Raw genomic sequence first — 16,088 nt, 5'->3', positions numbered from 1 at the left:
TAGTTTTCTCACTTCAGCTCTGCCATCCCCCTATTTTGATTTTTTTTTCATGCAACCCTGTAATAATTACCAGTTATAACAATAGAATTTTCCTGGCACTTGAATATTGTTATAAGTGGGTTCGACTGTACTGTATTTTCCAGATTTATAAGTCTCACCTTTGTATAAGTCGCACCCCTGCATGTTGCAAATTCCAAAGAAAAAAGTTTGTGTACAAGTCTCATCAGTATATGCAACTCATCTATTTGCACTTTGTTGGCATGATTGAACAATGCATGCATGTACACTCATTATGACATGCCAAACTTACCCATTGCGGAGAACATTTAGGTGCAGTAAATCAACGTTTATTGCCTTCATTCAAAGCCATCGAAAACCTCATCCTCCGATGCAAATTTCTATCAACGGCATTGCTGAGTAACCGTCGCTGCCTTCTGAGTAATTTTTTATGGGAAGTTGTATGCATGTAGCTGGCATTGCCTCTGTGGCACGGTGTGCTCATGACAAACAATCGCAACTTGCCTGAATCGGCCTTAACACACGCATATGAAAAAACTAAATGTCGATGAGAAGCAGGAAGCACTGATACTTCCCGTGCATAACTGATGATAACCAAGTGGTGCTTTCTGTGCTAGTGTGTGCACAATGTTAGTCTACTAGGACATAACAATAAAAAATTATGGCATCTTTTAGTTACTTACTCTGTCAGTTCCACAGGTAGAACTTTTTCTTTAAGGGGCTACACTTTTCAAAGCTTCCTACTAGAAGAAAATTCACCCATTTATGGAGTTTGTCAAGCAGATTTCAAATACGGTCGAAGCCACTTTTAACAATACTGGTTTCAACAATATATCGGTTATAACAAGAAGCTGCTGCACCATCAACTTGTGTGTTTTCTATGGTGAAATAACCCACTTAGTACAGCACCCTCATGTCACATTATCAGTTATAACGATGAAGTCTGGCAGCTGGGTGTCTATGCCTAAAGGTAATGGAATGCGAAATCCTTGAAAAAAAAAAAGGAAAGAAAGAAATTCGAGCCGCTGCACCCTCGCCCGCCACTCCATCAGCCACTGCGCGCTGATACAATAGAACCCGTTTTCCTGCCTTCTCCACATCGCCAGCCTCGTGCGCCTCTCTCCCATCACCACCCAATTCGGACCAAAAGTACCCATCCCTCCAAACATTCGTGATCAGCTAGTTATCCCGCCCATACCTCGCAATATGCACCCTGAACACAATCCGGAGCGGCGTGCAGAAAGAGCTAAACAACTACAAAAGCGCTACGACCAAGCCGCTGACGTAACCTACGTGGACGCAGCAGACTACCCCAAGCAAAACGCCATGGTGGTCGTCGCAGTCGCGGGTTCGCAGTACCACCTCTCCGCGGCCGCATCAATATTCGCCACGCAACCCGAAGTAGGAGAAGAAACGGCCATCGCTTTGGCCTACGCGGCTACCAATGCACACTGCATCATCAGCGACTCAAAAACGCCCATTCGTAACTACGCAAGAGGACTAATAGCACCCCAAGCGCAGAAGATTCTCTCTGGGACTCCTCCCTCAAGGCAACGCCGCGTGCAGATCGTCTGGGCCCCTGGTCACTCGGGTCTGGCTGGAAATGAAGCCGCACACGATTCCGCCCGAGCTCTCGCACACCGGGCGCATCATCCTTCTCCTGCGTCTTCCGATCCCGACCAGCCCTCTGTTGTGGACGAGCCGTGGGAGACATTGCTGCTCAGCTTGGACCCAGAGGAGCAGCTCTGGGCCGTCCGGATGGCCGAAGACGCCGCCAGAAAGCAAGAACTGGCCGCCGTCTGAGGAAGGGGGGGATTGGGGGTTAGTCTCCCGACCCCCGCCACCCCTCCACCCCATCAAGGACACAATAAAGTTTTATCTCTCTCTCTCTCCCATCACCCTTCCACCCCTCCAGACACGAATGGACCATGCCAACTGCACTGACAGTGCTGCTCCCCGATTGCTGGTTGGCCCTTCCATCTGCGCAGTTCTGCCAATGGATTAAGTCACTCGTGCATGTCTTTGTTGGTTGCATCGAAGTCGTTCCTGGCCACATGGTTTCTCTGCCTCGTTTGACTCGCCGCTGAAACGAAAGATGGCTGATCCGCCCGCTGATCTTCGGCAATGCACGACGTTGGGGGTGAAAAGAAAGCCCACTGCTATACATTTGAAAACAAAGTGCAGTATCGTGAAAGGCTACAAAGACAGCAAAAGTCTGCGACTTGATGAAGAAGTACGAACTATTGCAACCGATAGTGTCGACAATCGGGCTGTACTCGGCAGAGAAGTTCGACAAGGTGCCTATAAGGGGGGGGAAGAGGCCTTCTACGAGTGGTTTCTTGGTGCCAGTGCCATAAACTTGCCCATCACTGGGCTAATTCTGGCCACAAAAGCGAAGCAGTTTGCCTTACTCATCAACAATGTGGACTTTCAGCCCGGTGGCGGCTGGGTACAGCTCTTCAGAGAGAAGCACAGCATTGTTTACAAAGCCGTCACTGGTAAGAAAGCTTCACTTGACGTAGAGGCAAAGCAGAAGTGGGTGAAGAAAATGCTGCCGTGTATCGTCAACAACTACACTGACATCGACATTAATAATGGTGATGAAACAGGACTGTTATTCCAGATGTTGTCGTCCGAGGTGTATGCACTCAAAGCTGACGCATGTAAGGGCAACAAAAAACAGCAAGCTGCACGCCTCACTGTGTTTTTGTGCACCAACATGGACAGGAATGACAAGTGCCTTGCATTTGTCATTGGGAAATATTAAAAATCACTGCTGCTTCGACGGTGCTGCCAGGTTACCGGTACACCACCATCACAAATGCAAGGCATGGATGACTCAACTTTTATGTGAGTGGCTCTTCAAATTAAATCAACCTATTGAGCGATCTAAGTGAAAGGTGGCGCTCATCCTAGATAGTTGTAGTGCCCACGACTCCATGCCTAATCTCTCAAGCATGGAAGTTTTTTTTCTGCTGCCAAACACGACGGCAGGAAAGAAACTTCTACGTTTGCAGCCCATGGACACCGACGTCATATATCGTTGCTGCTTCCTGAACAAGTTAGTCTTGTTGATGGACATGACCACACAGATAAACGGGGAGCAGCCTAACTTGAAGATCAATCTATTGATGGCCGTGCAGTTTATCTTTGGTGTCTAGTCTAAAGTGCTTCTATGGTGCGGAACTGCTTTAGGAAAACATGCTTTGTCCAAGGCAGCAGTGGCATATACGAAGCCTGCAAAGCTCCCACTGAAGTAGTGGTCCACAGTTGACAAGGATGCTTCAGGACTAGGAAGAGTTTCTACATGCAGACGACGCATTAGAAACATCAGAACTTCTAACCAATGAGGCAATCGTCGCAAATGTGCCTGCATCGAATAGAGACAGTGATGGTGACAATGGCAGCAATGACGCAGTAGGGCAGGCTGCCTCAACGTTTGCCTTGCACAAAGCTCTGTAGATGATTCAGTCCCTCCGGGGTTTCATTTTGGCAAGGGACCTTCCGCTCCCCTACATGGAGCACCTCGATGCTTTGGAGAAAGATGTCGGCAAGCTTCACATAAAGCAAGCAAGGCTTGACAGACAGGGGTTTTCTCATGCAAGCGAGCGAGAAGTACAGGACGAGATGCTTGTGGCAATCTCACTCCAGTGTTTCTTCTGGATTTCTCAAGCTGAGAGGCTGCCACGGCAACCTTCTTACATTATTTAAAAGGCCCCTTTTGGGGCCACCAAAGTGATGCCTCAGCAAAGCTCGCATGTCACTTGCCGCCCGTGACCCCCTCTTTCTAGTTGTTATAGCGCTGCCATTCTTGAACGCCGACAGCCGCGGCTTGTTACACGTTATCGTAGTGCGCAGGAAGCAGAGCTAAACAGTTAAAGAAGTCGACACAATTGATAGCCAGATGGAGGAAGGTGGTGGAGAGAGCAACTGGCTTCCCCTCCATTATAGTTTTCTCGCAACAGCTCTGCCATCCCCGAGGTTGCTTTTTTTTTTTTTTTTGTTCGTGCAACCTGGTTATAACAATTTCAAGTGTGACGAAAATTCCGTTGTTATAAGTGGGTTTTACTGTGTGTCACTAGTTTTTATGTAGCTGCTATAGTTCTTGAGCTATATCCTACACAAAGGCAAAATAGGGGGATTTTGCGTGCACTCTATTGTGCAATAAATTTTCATGAAAAGCATTGTGCTGTAGCTTATATAGCGGTTCGTATACCGCCAAGTACCTGTATATATCTGAACAGTGCGTACGATTACTTGAACTGTGAAAAACATATATATACTGGGACACAACTACCTTTTTACACAATCCCATAAAGATAACCTTGTACACTTATAATTGCCCTATAGTACTAACAAAAATCGATATACATACTCTTGAAGATGTGAACAATGCTAATATCTACTTGAAATTGTGATATCTCTCAGCAGTATTAGCAAAAGTACAGTGAAACCTCGTTAAACCATAGTTGGCAGGAGCTCTGAAAAAGTACGCACTAAACAGCTGTACTGCTTAATCGAAATAGCATGAGATCGCCCACTTACCTGTCAAAACGGAAGAGAGAGTGTGATGAAAGGGGAAAAAACATGCAGTATTTATTTACTTCGTGTGACAAAAGTGTTATTTTCGTTTGATGCCGTGGCGGCCTAGCAGTGACGACAGCAGCCTCAAACTTACTGAAGCTGTGAGCCAATTTTTCAACCAGCCCCCACTTCTTGGCAAACACTTGAATTGAAAATTTTTCGTTAGTGTTGCATATTCTCCGTGTGCGGGCGCGGTAGCGCAGCAGAAGTCGCGGGGCACCTTTTCATTGCGGGGTGCTGTTCTCGTCGCGACGATTGCATTTGTGAGCATGACGTAACGTGCAGCTTCTGCCACTGTCGGGCCTGAATTGCCCATGCTGTCGGTTTCTGTGCCCTGCTTATCACTGTCGCTGGGCAACACTTCGGCAAAACAGAGGCAACAATGGCGAAAAGTTGAACCTCGCAGCCGACATCTCTTCGCAGTCGCAGCAGCGCTGCTGAGCAACTTCTTCACATTCCAAATGGCACACACCGTAGTCAACAGTAGACCCATGTTGCGTGCCAGCGTCGACTTCTTTGTGTCATGTTCAAAAGCACGAACGATGTCTAATTTTTCTTCTATGCCGAGCACCCGGCATCTTTCTTTATCTGAGCTTCGGCATGACGCGAGTCCTCGCTTACAGGACGCCACAACACCCCGTATAAAGAGTGGCTGTGCCCTACGTGTCCATAAAATTTGTTCAAACCATTTCAGGGACCCTTTAATGCCACGTACACCCTATAGTATGCGGTTTTGGAACAGCAGTTATCACCAGCAGCCTATTTTACGTCCACTGCAGGACCCCAATTACCCCTGCCATGCACCAACTCATTCCAGCTAGCGCCTGTGAATTTCTTAATTTCATCACCCCACCTAGTCTTCTGCCCTTCCCTTCTCTTGGCACCCATTCTGTAACACTAATGGTCCACCGGTTATCTAACCTACGCATTACATGACCTGCCCAGCTACATTTCTTTCTCTTAATGTGAATTAGAATATGGGCTATCCCTGTTTGCTCTCTGATCTACACTGCTCTCTTCCTGTCTCTTAACTTTATGCCTCACATTCTTTGTTCCATTGCTCTTTTCGCAGTCTTTAACTTGTTCTCAAGCTTCTTTGTCAGTCTCGAAGTCTCTGCCCCATATGTCAGCACCGGTAGAAGGCAGTGACTGTACACCTTTCTTTTCAATGATAGTGGTAAGCTTCCAGTCAGGATCTGGCAAAGCCTGCCATGTGCACGCCAACCCATTTTTATTCTTCTGTATACTTCGTTCTCACGATCAGGGTCCCCTGTGAGTAATTGACCTAGGTAAATGTACTCCTTCACAGACTCCAGAGGCTGACTGGTGATCCTGAGCTCCTGTTCCCTTGCCCGGCTATTGATCATTATTCTTTTCTTCTGCATATTAATCTTCAACTCTACTGTTACACTCTCGCTGTTAAGGTCCTCAATCATTTGTTATAACTCGTCCCCAGTGTTGCCGAACAGGACAATGTCATCTGCAAATTTATGACCGCACACAAAGAACAAATTTCCGAAGCAAACTGAAACCGGCTGCTATGTGCTGCTGCTGTCTGGCAGAACGTAGGACATGTTTATGAAAACTTGTAAAACAAATCGGTTTTTGGCGCCAAGTACAACCCACACATGCATCCACATGAGAACAGTGACAAAAAGCATTTAAGTGCACAACCAGACAAGGACAGTGAAAGAAGGCAGACACACTAGTGCTCATGTGTCTCCTGTCTTCTTTCACTGTCCTCGTCTAGTTGTGTGCTTAAGTTTTTTCTTTTTTTTCATGTCTTACCAACATGTCTAAACAGCTTCGTTATGGAACAGTGAAGACAAGCTCTTGCCTGAATGCTATAAAAGTGGAAAAATTCCAAGCCTGCTCCGCTGTGTAGTTATTGCTGTGTAGTTAGTAGCGTAGTTACCTTGTGTGGAAAGACTGCTCATACCAAAACTCTTTTTAAAAGCAAAACCATGCCATAACAGGGACGCACCACTCTTTGATTCCACCTGAATGTGTCCATGGAAGTGCCTATAAAACGTAATGCGGCTGTCATAAATGTGCCGCTGTTGTAAATGTGCTTGTTTGCCACCTGTTTTGAAATAGTATGGGATGTAGAACTCTCATTTGGGAAATGTTTTCAGTAGGGTCTCATTTCCTTTTTTTTTTACTTTCTTTTGTCGCAGCTGCTCAAGTGGAACTTCAGCGCTCCACGTGAGGAGTTCTACCAGCAGCTGAAGGAGCAGATGGTGGTGGCCAACTGGGCCCCTTCACTGGTGGCCAATTGCTTCAGTGCTGATTTCAAGATGCACATCAAAGCCATTGGCATGCTCCTCGAGGTCAGGCTTTTGATGGCTCTGTTTTCTTGTTCATCGGCTGTCCTTGGGGTTAGATGTGTACTGCAGAGGCTCGGTCGTCATTCAGTTATGCTGCTTGGCATTGCACAGAACTACAGGGGGAGGATCGATTCTTGGCCACTATTCAATGGAGCCAACATGTAATAGTTCTTGTGCCTGGATTTTGCATAAATCTGAACACTGGGTGGTAAAAATTGATTCAGAACCTACCCTTACGGTACTGTATCTAGTTACGTAATGAATGCACTTCGTTTCCCAATTCACTGAAGCAAAGTTGGGGCTGCATTCATTATGTGAGGTAAATTTCATGGAGACATTTTCAAAACAGTAAAAATTGAAAAGTAAGATGGTAATGATTTGGAACATGCATAAGATAACTTATCTTTGCAATAAAAATACAGGTATACCACTTGCAACCCGTCACTAGACTTCACATCGGAACCACCAGACCTGCCGATCAGGTCACTGGCCATTTCATCCACATCGTGGTTCCACCATAGAATAAAGAACCAACACGTCAGCCGCACAAAGTCGGCGATCTCCGATTGTGTCCCAGCTCATCCTTGCAGCCGCTTCCGGCCGTCTGTTGTTATCGCAAACGTCACGGTAAAGCACGCATCATTTCGACAAGCACACTGTGTGCATCTCTTTCCTTGACCGTCCTGCTCATCGGCATATCAAAGTTGATCGATGTCTGATCAGCATTTTCGTTTTGTGAGCAGATACACTCTGTCCCGCAGCAGGTGTATAACTCAACTTAAGGCCCATCACACACATTGAAACCCAAGGCAGGCAGAAAAGTGATCCACAGACACGCTAATTTGACACTGTACCCGACTGTGACCACTATGCCGATCAAGTGTTGGCTGCCCCTTCTTCACTTAACGCTCCCGTGTGCCGTGCCTGGCCGTGCATCCTGCGCGCATGCTTTTCTATTACGTGAGCGTAAAGTACGTATACTGTGTATGTTGCAGAGAGCCTGTTATGTTTTTTTCTGTCTCGAATGTGTGAGGTGCCTTTGAACCAACACTGGCGGAAAGGATGCGTTAAGCATTAAGTGCACTTGCTTCAAACACATGTGCATGAGTCGGATTGTAGTCTCCTACAAAAACTAGAGCACGGTCATTCGATCACGGGGCTGCACAGTAGCAAAGTTGGAGGTGTGTTCATTACGCAAGGAAAAAAAAAACGATTTTTCGCAACTAATTTGGAGTGTGTGTTCATTACATGGGTAAATACAATATTAGGCTTTGTTAATTTTGAGTATAGAAATGGCAACATGACAGACTGAAAATGTACCGTTAGCTTTCTCTTTTGCATTATGTGTGTGTGTGGTTTTTTTTTATAATGCAGTGGTGCTTGTTAGAGGTTATCATTGTTATTCTGATGTGTGCTGAAAAATTGAGCAGCTAGTTACTGATTGAGGCGGTTACTGTTCAGTCGAAATGCGTGCTTGCAACGAGGTCAGTTGTGTGACAGCTGCAACTCTCTGACGTTACAGTACCTTTTCTTGGCCGTTTATTCTCTGTTGCACATGCAGATGCTAGATAGCGATGACTAGGGATGTGCAAATAGTAGATTGTGAGTCGAATACCTGCAGATGTATCATAAAATTTTAATTCGCACAAATTTCTTGCAGGAAAAGACTGTTCTGCACATGCTTGAATCTCCTAGCATTGCATAACGAGTATGTAGCAAGTTATCAGTAACCTGGGTACATATAGATCAAGGTATACAGTATGGTCTACTCTGAATACAGGGAACTCCAACTTAGTACGCCAGCACTGATTACAGCTCAGTTCTAGTATATGAAGGTCTGTAAAATTCGTCGCGTAACTTGGGTGTATATAAACCGATACAGTAAAGCCTTGTTAATGTGTCCTCGCTTAATAAGTAATTCTAGTTTAAATATAGTTGTGATGAATCCTCCTCCCTGTCGCCATTGAACCTAATGCTATAGCTGACCGCTTAAGTCATAGTTGCTTAACACATGCCAGACGGATAGTGCGAAGTATTTACTTAATTTTTTGACACATATAAGGTATCGTTACTTTGTCTCTTTCGCCTGGGTGTAGCATTCGCCAATGCATACTAGTTGTCGATTTCAGTTACCGATACTGACGAATGCAATGCCTGGAGTTGCTAAGAAACTGCAGAACTTCAGCGCTACTGCCCGCCCTTCGAACATGAAAGAACTCTTGAAGTGCTCTAAATCACTTCGACGAGCGATCTTTCTCATCAGACGAGATCACGAGCCTCTAATTGGCAAAATGTGGTGCATGGACCTTTCCTATACAGCAGTCGCCACAAATAGTAACATTAAAACATGGTAGCCATGTCACATTTCCTGCTCCCATATCTTCTAGCATTTCTATGTTGCCGTCATGGTTGACATCGGGGATGATGGCCCTTCCGTATCCAATGCAGCTAGTACTACGTTGACCGTCGTGAAGGCATTCGCAGAGAAGTGAGCCTGATGGAGAAACTGACTTGCAGCCTTGCTGAGTTTGAGGTTTCCATTGTCGCTGCAAGGCCACCACGGTGGCTAGTGAAAATAGGATTTCTTGCCGCTTCCTCACAAATAAAACTTGTCTGCGTGTATGTGAGTGAGAATTAACACATTCTTTCAGCCAGTAAGTCTATAGCCGCTCATCTGCCATTGTTGGTTATTTGGTACATCACCTATTGTATACCTGATCCATGTTCCCCACCAGCTACGTATTAATGGGTTTTTACTGTATACAGCATGGTCTGCTCTCAAAAGGACACTAAAAGCAAATACTAAGTTGACGTGGACTGTTTAAATACCATTCCAGAAACCTCACCATGCTTGTTTCATGCCAAGAAAGGACTAAGCTTACGAGAAAATTGTATCTGAAGGGTCTGAATACCTTTTTTCTTTAGTTCAAATCTCCCACCACCAAACCGGGGGAGTGGTGACGTTGCATACGCCATTGCCATCCTTTGCTGCCGTCATTGAGTAAAACAACACCCAACAGATGGCTGTACCCAGCCAAGACAGAGTGATGGATTCGCCACTGCATCTGTTTTTTGGTCAAGTGGCGTGGACCATTCAGGCATCCCGTGACATCACATAGAAGTTGCACAAACTGCAAGTAGCAGAGAATTCTAGTTTCGCAAGCCAGCAAAACCAGTGCAGCACTACACAACGAAACTACTGAAATGCAAAAGCATGGGCGGCACGGAGTCGAGCAAAAACGAAACCTTTCGACCACCCGTGTTATTGTCAAGGGTAATTTCGGTGAGCTTTTTTCTTAAAATAAAATAGAACTGGACAAGTAGCATTTTATTTTGTCTTGTAATACAATACAAGGATGTTTTCTTGCAACAAGTGGTTGAGTACTAGTGATGGAATTTAACTGAGGAGTGCTTTCTTCATTTTGCAAGGGCTTGAATGTCCTGCGGGAGTCTCTAATCAGTTCCTGCACTTACCTCAATTTCTCAATTATTAAGGCTCTGTTTGTGATAATATTGACTGACGCCCTGGAGATTCTTGGGCGCTAATCTATCATTTTAGTCCGACTTAGTATTTGCCTTTAGTGTCCCTTCAATAAAGGGAACTTCAAATTAGTATGCCAGCACTGACTACAGCTAAGTTCCAGTATATGAAGGTCGGGAAAATATTCCTTTATCAGTATACTGTCTCTTGAATACAGTATAATCAGGTGCTTACTTTCCCCTCTGAGGCTAGAGAACTGGTGACGTGATGTTGTACTGAATACCAATGAGGTTCTCAGTTTAATAGTGGATCCGTGTTTCATGGCAATCATTTATTGCATAGAAAGATTTGCCTTCCGGTTTTCCTCCAAAATATAGAAGGGCTGTCCCATCTTTACAGTAGGTAGGTTATCGTAAGGCCTTTCTGTGTAACCGATGAAAGCATGAACCGTGCATCACATGACTCAATCACCGTTCCACACATAGCCATCGTTTGCGCTGCACAGGTCAACCACGTCGGCACCCATGGTAAAGAGCAGGTGCATCTTCATTGTTACGTATACAGGTGTCAGGTGATGCGTTTTCTATCGGGACTGAACCCAGTCGGGATTGAATGTCTTTGTTGTAATTTGTTTAATAGCGCAAGCTGCGAAAAGGAGCCATCCCTGGGGCAGTTTCTGGGAGTGCCAATTCATTTCGTCACCACTTAGTGTTGCCAGACTGCTGTATGGCTCAGCTGTGACATAAAATAAATATCGGACAAATTTTATATCACCCAGGATGTGCTCAAATGTTTCCAGCTAGCTGTGGGACGCTTATATTCCAATATGCAATTCATAACTCAAGCTAGACATTTTGGTGTCATGGCCGCTTCATTAAATGTATCTTCATACAACCCTGAAATCAGTAGGCATTTTAATTGATCACATAAGCTGAATCATTTTATCGATTTCTACAAGTGATAAGTGGCTCTGTTTTTCTGTTTGTTTTAAGGAGCCTAAAGTCTTTCTTGGGTGTTTTTGTGCAGTTTCTGGGCAGCTCCGGTGGTGTGGAAGCCACCAGTGCCAATGTGGACCTTGTGCTCAAGTGGCTCACTCTTCGCTTCTTTGACACCAACCCAAGTGTTCTGCTGCGAGCTCTGGAGTACCTGCAGGCGCTGTTTCCAGCGCTGTACGACACGGGCTATAAGATGCGTGACCTCGAGGCATCTTCCTTCCTGCCGTACCTGATCCTCAAGGTGCTGTAAATGATCGTTTATTTGTTGGCAGCTTGGTTTAGCAGAGGCAAGAAGTACACGTTTTGACAGGTCGAGAAAGGAGAATCGAGTGACTTTATTCAAAAGTAAAAGCAGGTTTGCCGAGTGGCTGTGGTGGCGCCCTAGACGGGCGACCGCTTCGGTTCCAAGAAAGAGCAGGGGCAATGACCCCCATGGCAAGGCAAGGCAAAGTAAACTGGATTTTCGTGAAGCGGGGACAACATAGTTATGGACAGTCGCTACATATCCATGAGTGCAATATTAGTGAAGCTCTCTTCGACAGTGCAGTAGTCAATTACATCTCGGGTCTGGTGCTGCTGAATAAGAGCTCGAATTGCTTGCAAAATTGTATTTTTTGTCCTGTGGTGTAGCAGCTCTTGGAAATCCCATTTTTGGTACATCTTTGGGCCAAACTAGCTGAATTAGATGGGCCACTTACATTTGGACACCCAGCATATTTGTACAGCTGCACATTTTGTATGGCTGCTGTGCTGATCAGGACTGTGAATCTTCAATATGCTAATCTTTATCTGAATTTTGTCTGAAGAGAACAAAGTTTAATAGCTCTGTGAAGTATTTGTGTGGTGGGAACATTTAGAAATACTTTCATACCACTTGCTGCGAGTTTGTCACAGAAGCAGTGACCTAATTCAAGTGGGAGAAAGAGCACAGAAAGTCTTTCTTTCTATCTTTTTCTTGCTCTTTTTGCACCCTCTTTCTCTTGAGTTCGAAACTGCATCACATATCTTGAGGCTATCAGCTTTTGAGATGAAGTAAGCAGGTATGGCCGATTTGTTTTATGAACGGAAAAGGAGCTCTTCCATTTACTACTTTTCATTCAATCTTGTTTCGCCACTTTATGAAAACTTCATTTGTGCAAACCATGTTGAATTCAACATTTGTCGGGAAGGTGTTCAAATTGTGGAATTTATTAATGTAGGAGAAAAATAAGCTTTAAATAAAGGGGAGCCTACAACATGACCTTGTGTTGTGAATTAAATTTTAATTTGAATATACTGAATTTTTTCTCATTTCTGAAAAGGAAATATAGGTTGCATTGCAAGTCGGATTAGTAAAGTAAAAGAAGGCTTATTGACATTATTTGATATAATTCAGTTCACAAATGGACTTTTTTATCAACTGAGAAGCTTCTAAACTATATAAACAAATTAGAGGTGATCATACCTGGCATACCACGACTATAATGAACCATAGAAGCAGCACACTGCCAGATTGTTTAAAGCGTAGGAAACATGGTGGTGAGATTGTCTAATTAATAATCTGTTTTGCCTAAATCATGAAAATAGCCATAGGATAGCCTAAAAGTGATGCATCGTTATTGAATGACTGGAAAATGCTGAGTAGAAACCAGCTAATCCAAGAAAAGTTCGCAATTTTTAAAGGCTAGCTTGTCCCTAAGTAATAATTGTCATTTCTTGCAAGCCTCTCCTTTCTTTAACACTGCACGCCTGGTACTATTTCCAAGTTGCAAATTGCATGCACGTAATCAGCATGAAATAGCATTCTTTATGGGAAAGTCGCAAGCGCGGAGTTTTGAAGAAAGGAAGCACAAAATATGGCCTGAAAGGGTGTGAATTTTTTTTTTTATGTACTCTGTGCTTTTGCTTAGCAATTCATGCATCTCTGCAGAAACTTTGGCTTTTTTACAATTGAACAGTAACTACTTTTCATTTTATTGTCTCCCTGTAAACTTCAATGAGTGCTGTTATATCTTATATTCAAACAGAAACTTCGAGAATACAGTATGAATACAGTAGCAAACTCTATTCACGGGGCATGCAAGTATTCAAATGTTCAATTATGAATGGAATAGCATTGGCCCCAGTTTGTAAGGCTTTCGCTTGCCTCCCTTTCTTGCAGGCTGGGGATCCTAAGGACACAGTGCGCAAAGGGGTGCATGATATCTTCCGACGCATCTACAAGGTCTTCCCAGGTGTCAAGGTGTTCAAGTACCTCATGCAGGGTCTGTCATCCAAGAACGCACGCCAACGTGCAGGTGCGTATCCCTTTCAACAGCTCGATCTCGTAGAGCTCGTCATTTGTGCCGGTGGCTCGGCACCCACCGAATAGCGACGCTGAGAACAAGGTTGCGGAATCAAAACCTAGTTATTTTAGGTGCGTTCCAGTGGGGGCGCTATGTGAAAACTCTCAAGTTCCTTACAGTAGGTTGCAGGGCCTTTGCGATTCCTGAACAAGGCTGTGTTGAACACTTTGTCACAAACTTGGCCTGAAGTGTAGCACCTAAATATTTAATCAGAAGCCAAGATATCTGCACTGATGGTAATGCTGCCTTCATGGTAAACAGAAATGTCCTTTCCAGGTCAGTGATGCCTTCAGCAGAAGCTTGCCAAGAAACTTCGCAGGTACTCGTCATACCACTGTAGATTAAGCATGTGACACTTTTTCTGGGGTTAGGGTGCCTATATAAAGGCTCTACAGTAAAGAAAGCATTGTCATGATTTTGAGCTGTAACAGTGATTAATGGCACTGTGAGGCCTGATATCACAAAGTGGACGGAGAGTTCAGGCATTAAAATGTGCCAGCGCTGCTGTTCTGGTGCAGAATCTTAAAATGGCACATTGATCTCATTTTCTCTTCAAATAATGAGCATGAGCACACTAAACTCAATTTGGTTTTAAAATCTGCTAAATATGCTGTATGCGTACGCACTTTAGTAAGGTTGCTTCCTAGCTCCTGGATTGGCAGCAGTGGCATTCTTGCATTGATCTTTGTACTGAAAGCTTTACGTCAATGTTTTGTGTTCGCAATGGAGAGGCATTGAAAAATGATGTACCACTTTTTAATGGCATTCTGATGAGTCTTCTTAATTGTAGGTACTGTCATCCCACATTTTCTTCATCCTTGTTTCTTTCCTCCAAAACCCCAGAATAAGATGTCACATTCATCCAACCCAAACCAACGTTTTGCTGTAACAAAACAACTTTGCGATTATTGTTTATCAAAGGCAAAGCACCCAGAAAAATACAATGGCCAGATAACACAATAAATTTAGTAAACTCTCTTACACTTGTAAATATTATTAGGTCTCCACTCATGTCTGGCCTCATTCACTGAAAGTGCACTCTTAAAGTATCAATGAATTAGTGGTTTACATGTTATGTAACAATGTTCAAAGCTGAATGTTTCGTCATGAGCCACAACGTACATGAGTGACGATATTACTTCTTTTCTGTAAGCTACTGCAGGGCTTTCAATACATGGATGTTTTAAGTTTGGAGCATGGCGTAAAGAAATGTAGCATTGATTGCAGCATTCCTGAGTGATTACATAGAAAATAATGTAATGGACAAGGCGTAATGAGCTCAGAAGGGTGCATTGTATTGCCATTGTAAACGGAGCCAGTGGAGGCAAGCCGAGACAAGCGATGGACGTGTCACCGCAGGAGCACGGTAGAAGGTCTATAAACTGATTTGCTGTTTCTCTGTAGAGTCCCTTTACCTTAGAACGAAATACCCTGGAGAACAAAAAAACTCTGCGTCTGCCTTCACAATTATGCGGGATTCTTCTGGTGATTGCCCCTCTTTATTCTAGAGTGCTTGAAGGAGCTGGGCTTCCTTTTCGAAGTTCTCGGCCTTCCCATCTCTGAGCCCACACCCCCAGTGCTTCTCAAGGAAGTGGCTAGGCACATTTCGGACAGGGACAAGGCTGTGAGGAATGCAGCGCTCAATTGCGTCGTACAGGCCTACTTCCGCGAGGAGGAGGGGGTCTTCAAGTACATTGGCCAGGTAGGTTTGTGTCTGTCTAATCCAAGCTTTCTCACTCTAGCAAAAAAACAGTGTGGTGAACAGGATGTCAAGAAAGTGAGACATGTGCTATAACACTCAGTATGAACTACAATGTAAAAGCACGTGGCAAAGCAGTCTCTTGTAGCTCACACTGAGTGTAATAATAAATAAGGTTTGTCTCTTTCTTTGTCTTGTTCTGTTGCTTTGTTTTCCTGCTTTGGGTTGTTGCCCATCACGCTCAGATGCATTCTCTCGCTTATTTGATGGCAGAACCAGAAATTTTTTGTCGTATGCATTCCGTAAATGCACTTCAATTAGTGTTTACAGTTTCACAACTTGGTCTGTGAAATGGCATGCTTCAGCTCGTTATAGGAGGAAAGGAATTTTGCTGTGGAATTCTTGCTTATTAGTTTTTGGCCTTTGTAGTTATCTGGTTCATTATTGCTGTTTGATGAATGTGCTCTAAGTCATCGTCTTGAATTTGGATGCTCTTTAAAAAACACTTCAACAGGAAATTTGCCTTTGCAGAGCATCTGGCTTTCTGCTGTTGTGAAAAAGGAAAATGCGCTATCGTGATGTTTCCAAGTTGAAGTCGTAGGTTGGAGACATGTTGCGTGCTCATAACGGGCAGATATTGCAATCGCAAATCAAAGGACT

The 16,088-nt window shown here is 44.3% G+C and overlaps 1 protein-coding gene across 5 annotated transcripts in view; it reads left to right on the top strand.

Annotated features, from left to right (window-relative positions):
* Positions 1–16,088, top strand: part of LOC139056336 (cytoskeleton-associated protein 5-like) — a 121,623-nt gene that overhangs the window by 57,531 nt on the left and 48,004 nt on the right. For all 5 annotated transcript variants that reach the window (XM_070534494.1, XM_070534493.1, XM_070534490.1 and 2 more), the window contains 4 exons: positions 6,780–6,932; positions 11,437–11,646; positions 13,546–13,681; positions 15,238–15,431. In XM_070534494.1, the coding sequence (XP_070390595.1) occupies positions 6,780–6,932; positions 11,437–11,646; positions 13,546–13,681; positions 15,238–15,431 (693 nt within the window). The remainder of the gene's footprint in view (positions 1–6,779; positions 6,933–11,436; positions 11,647–13,545; positions 13,682–15,237; positions 15,432–16,088) is intronic.

This window comes from Dermacentor albipictus, chromosome 2 (genome assembly GCF_038994185.2).
Source record: "Dermacentor albipictus isolate Rhodes 1998 colony chromosome 2, USDA_Dalb.pri_finalv2, whole genome shotgun sequence".
In the NCBI taxonomy this organism is placed as follows: Eukaryota; Metazoa; Arthropoda; class Arachnida; order Ixodida; family Ixodidae; genus Dermacentor; species Dermacentor albipictus.
This window is presented reverse-complemented; position numbering and strand designations above follow the sequence as displayed.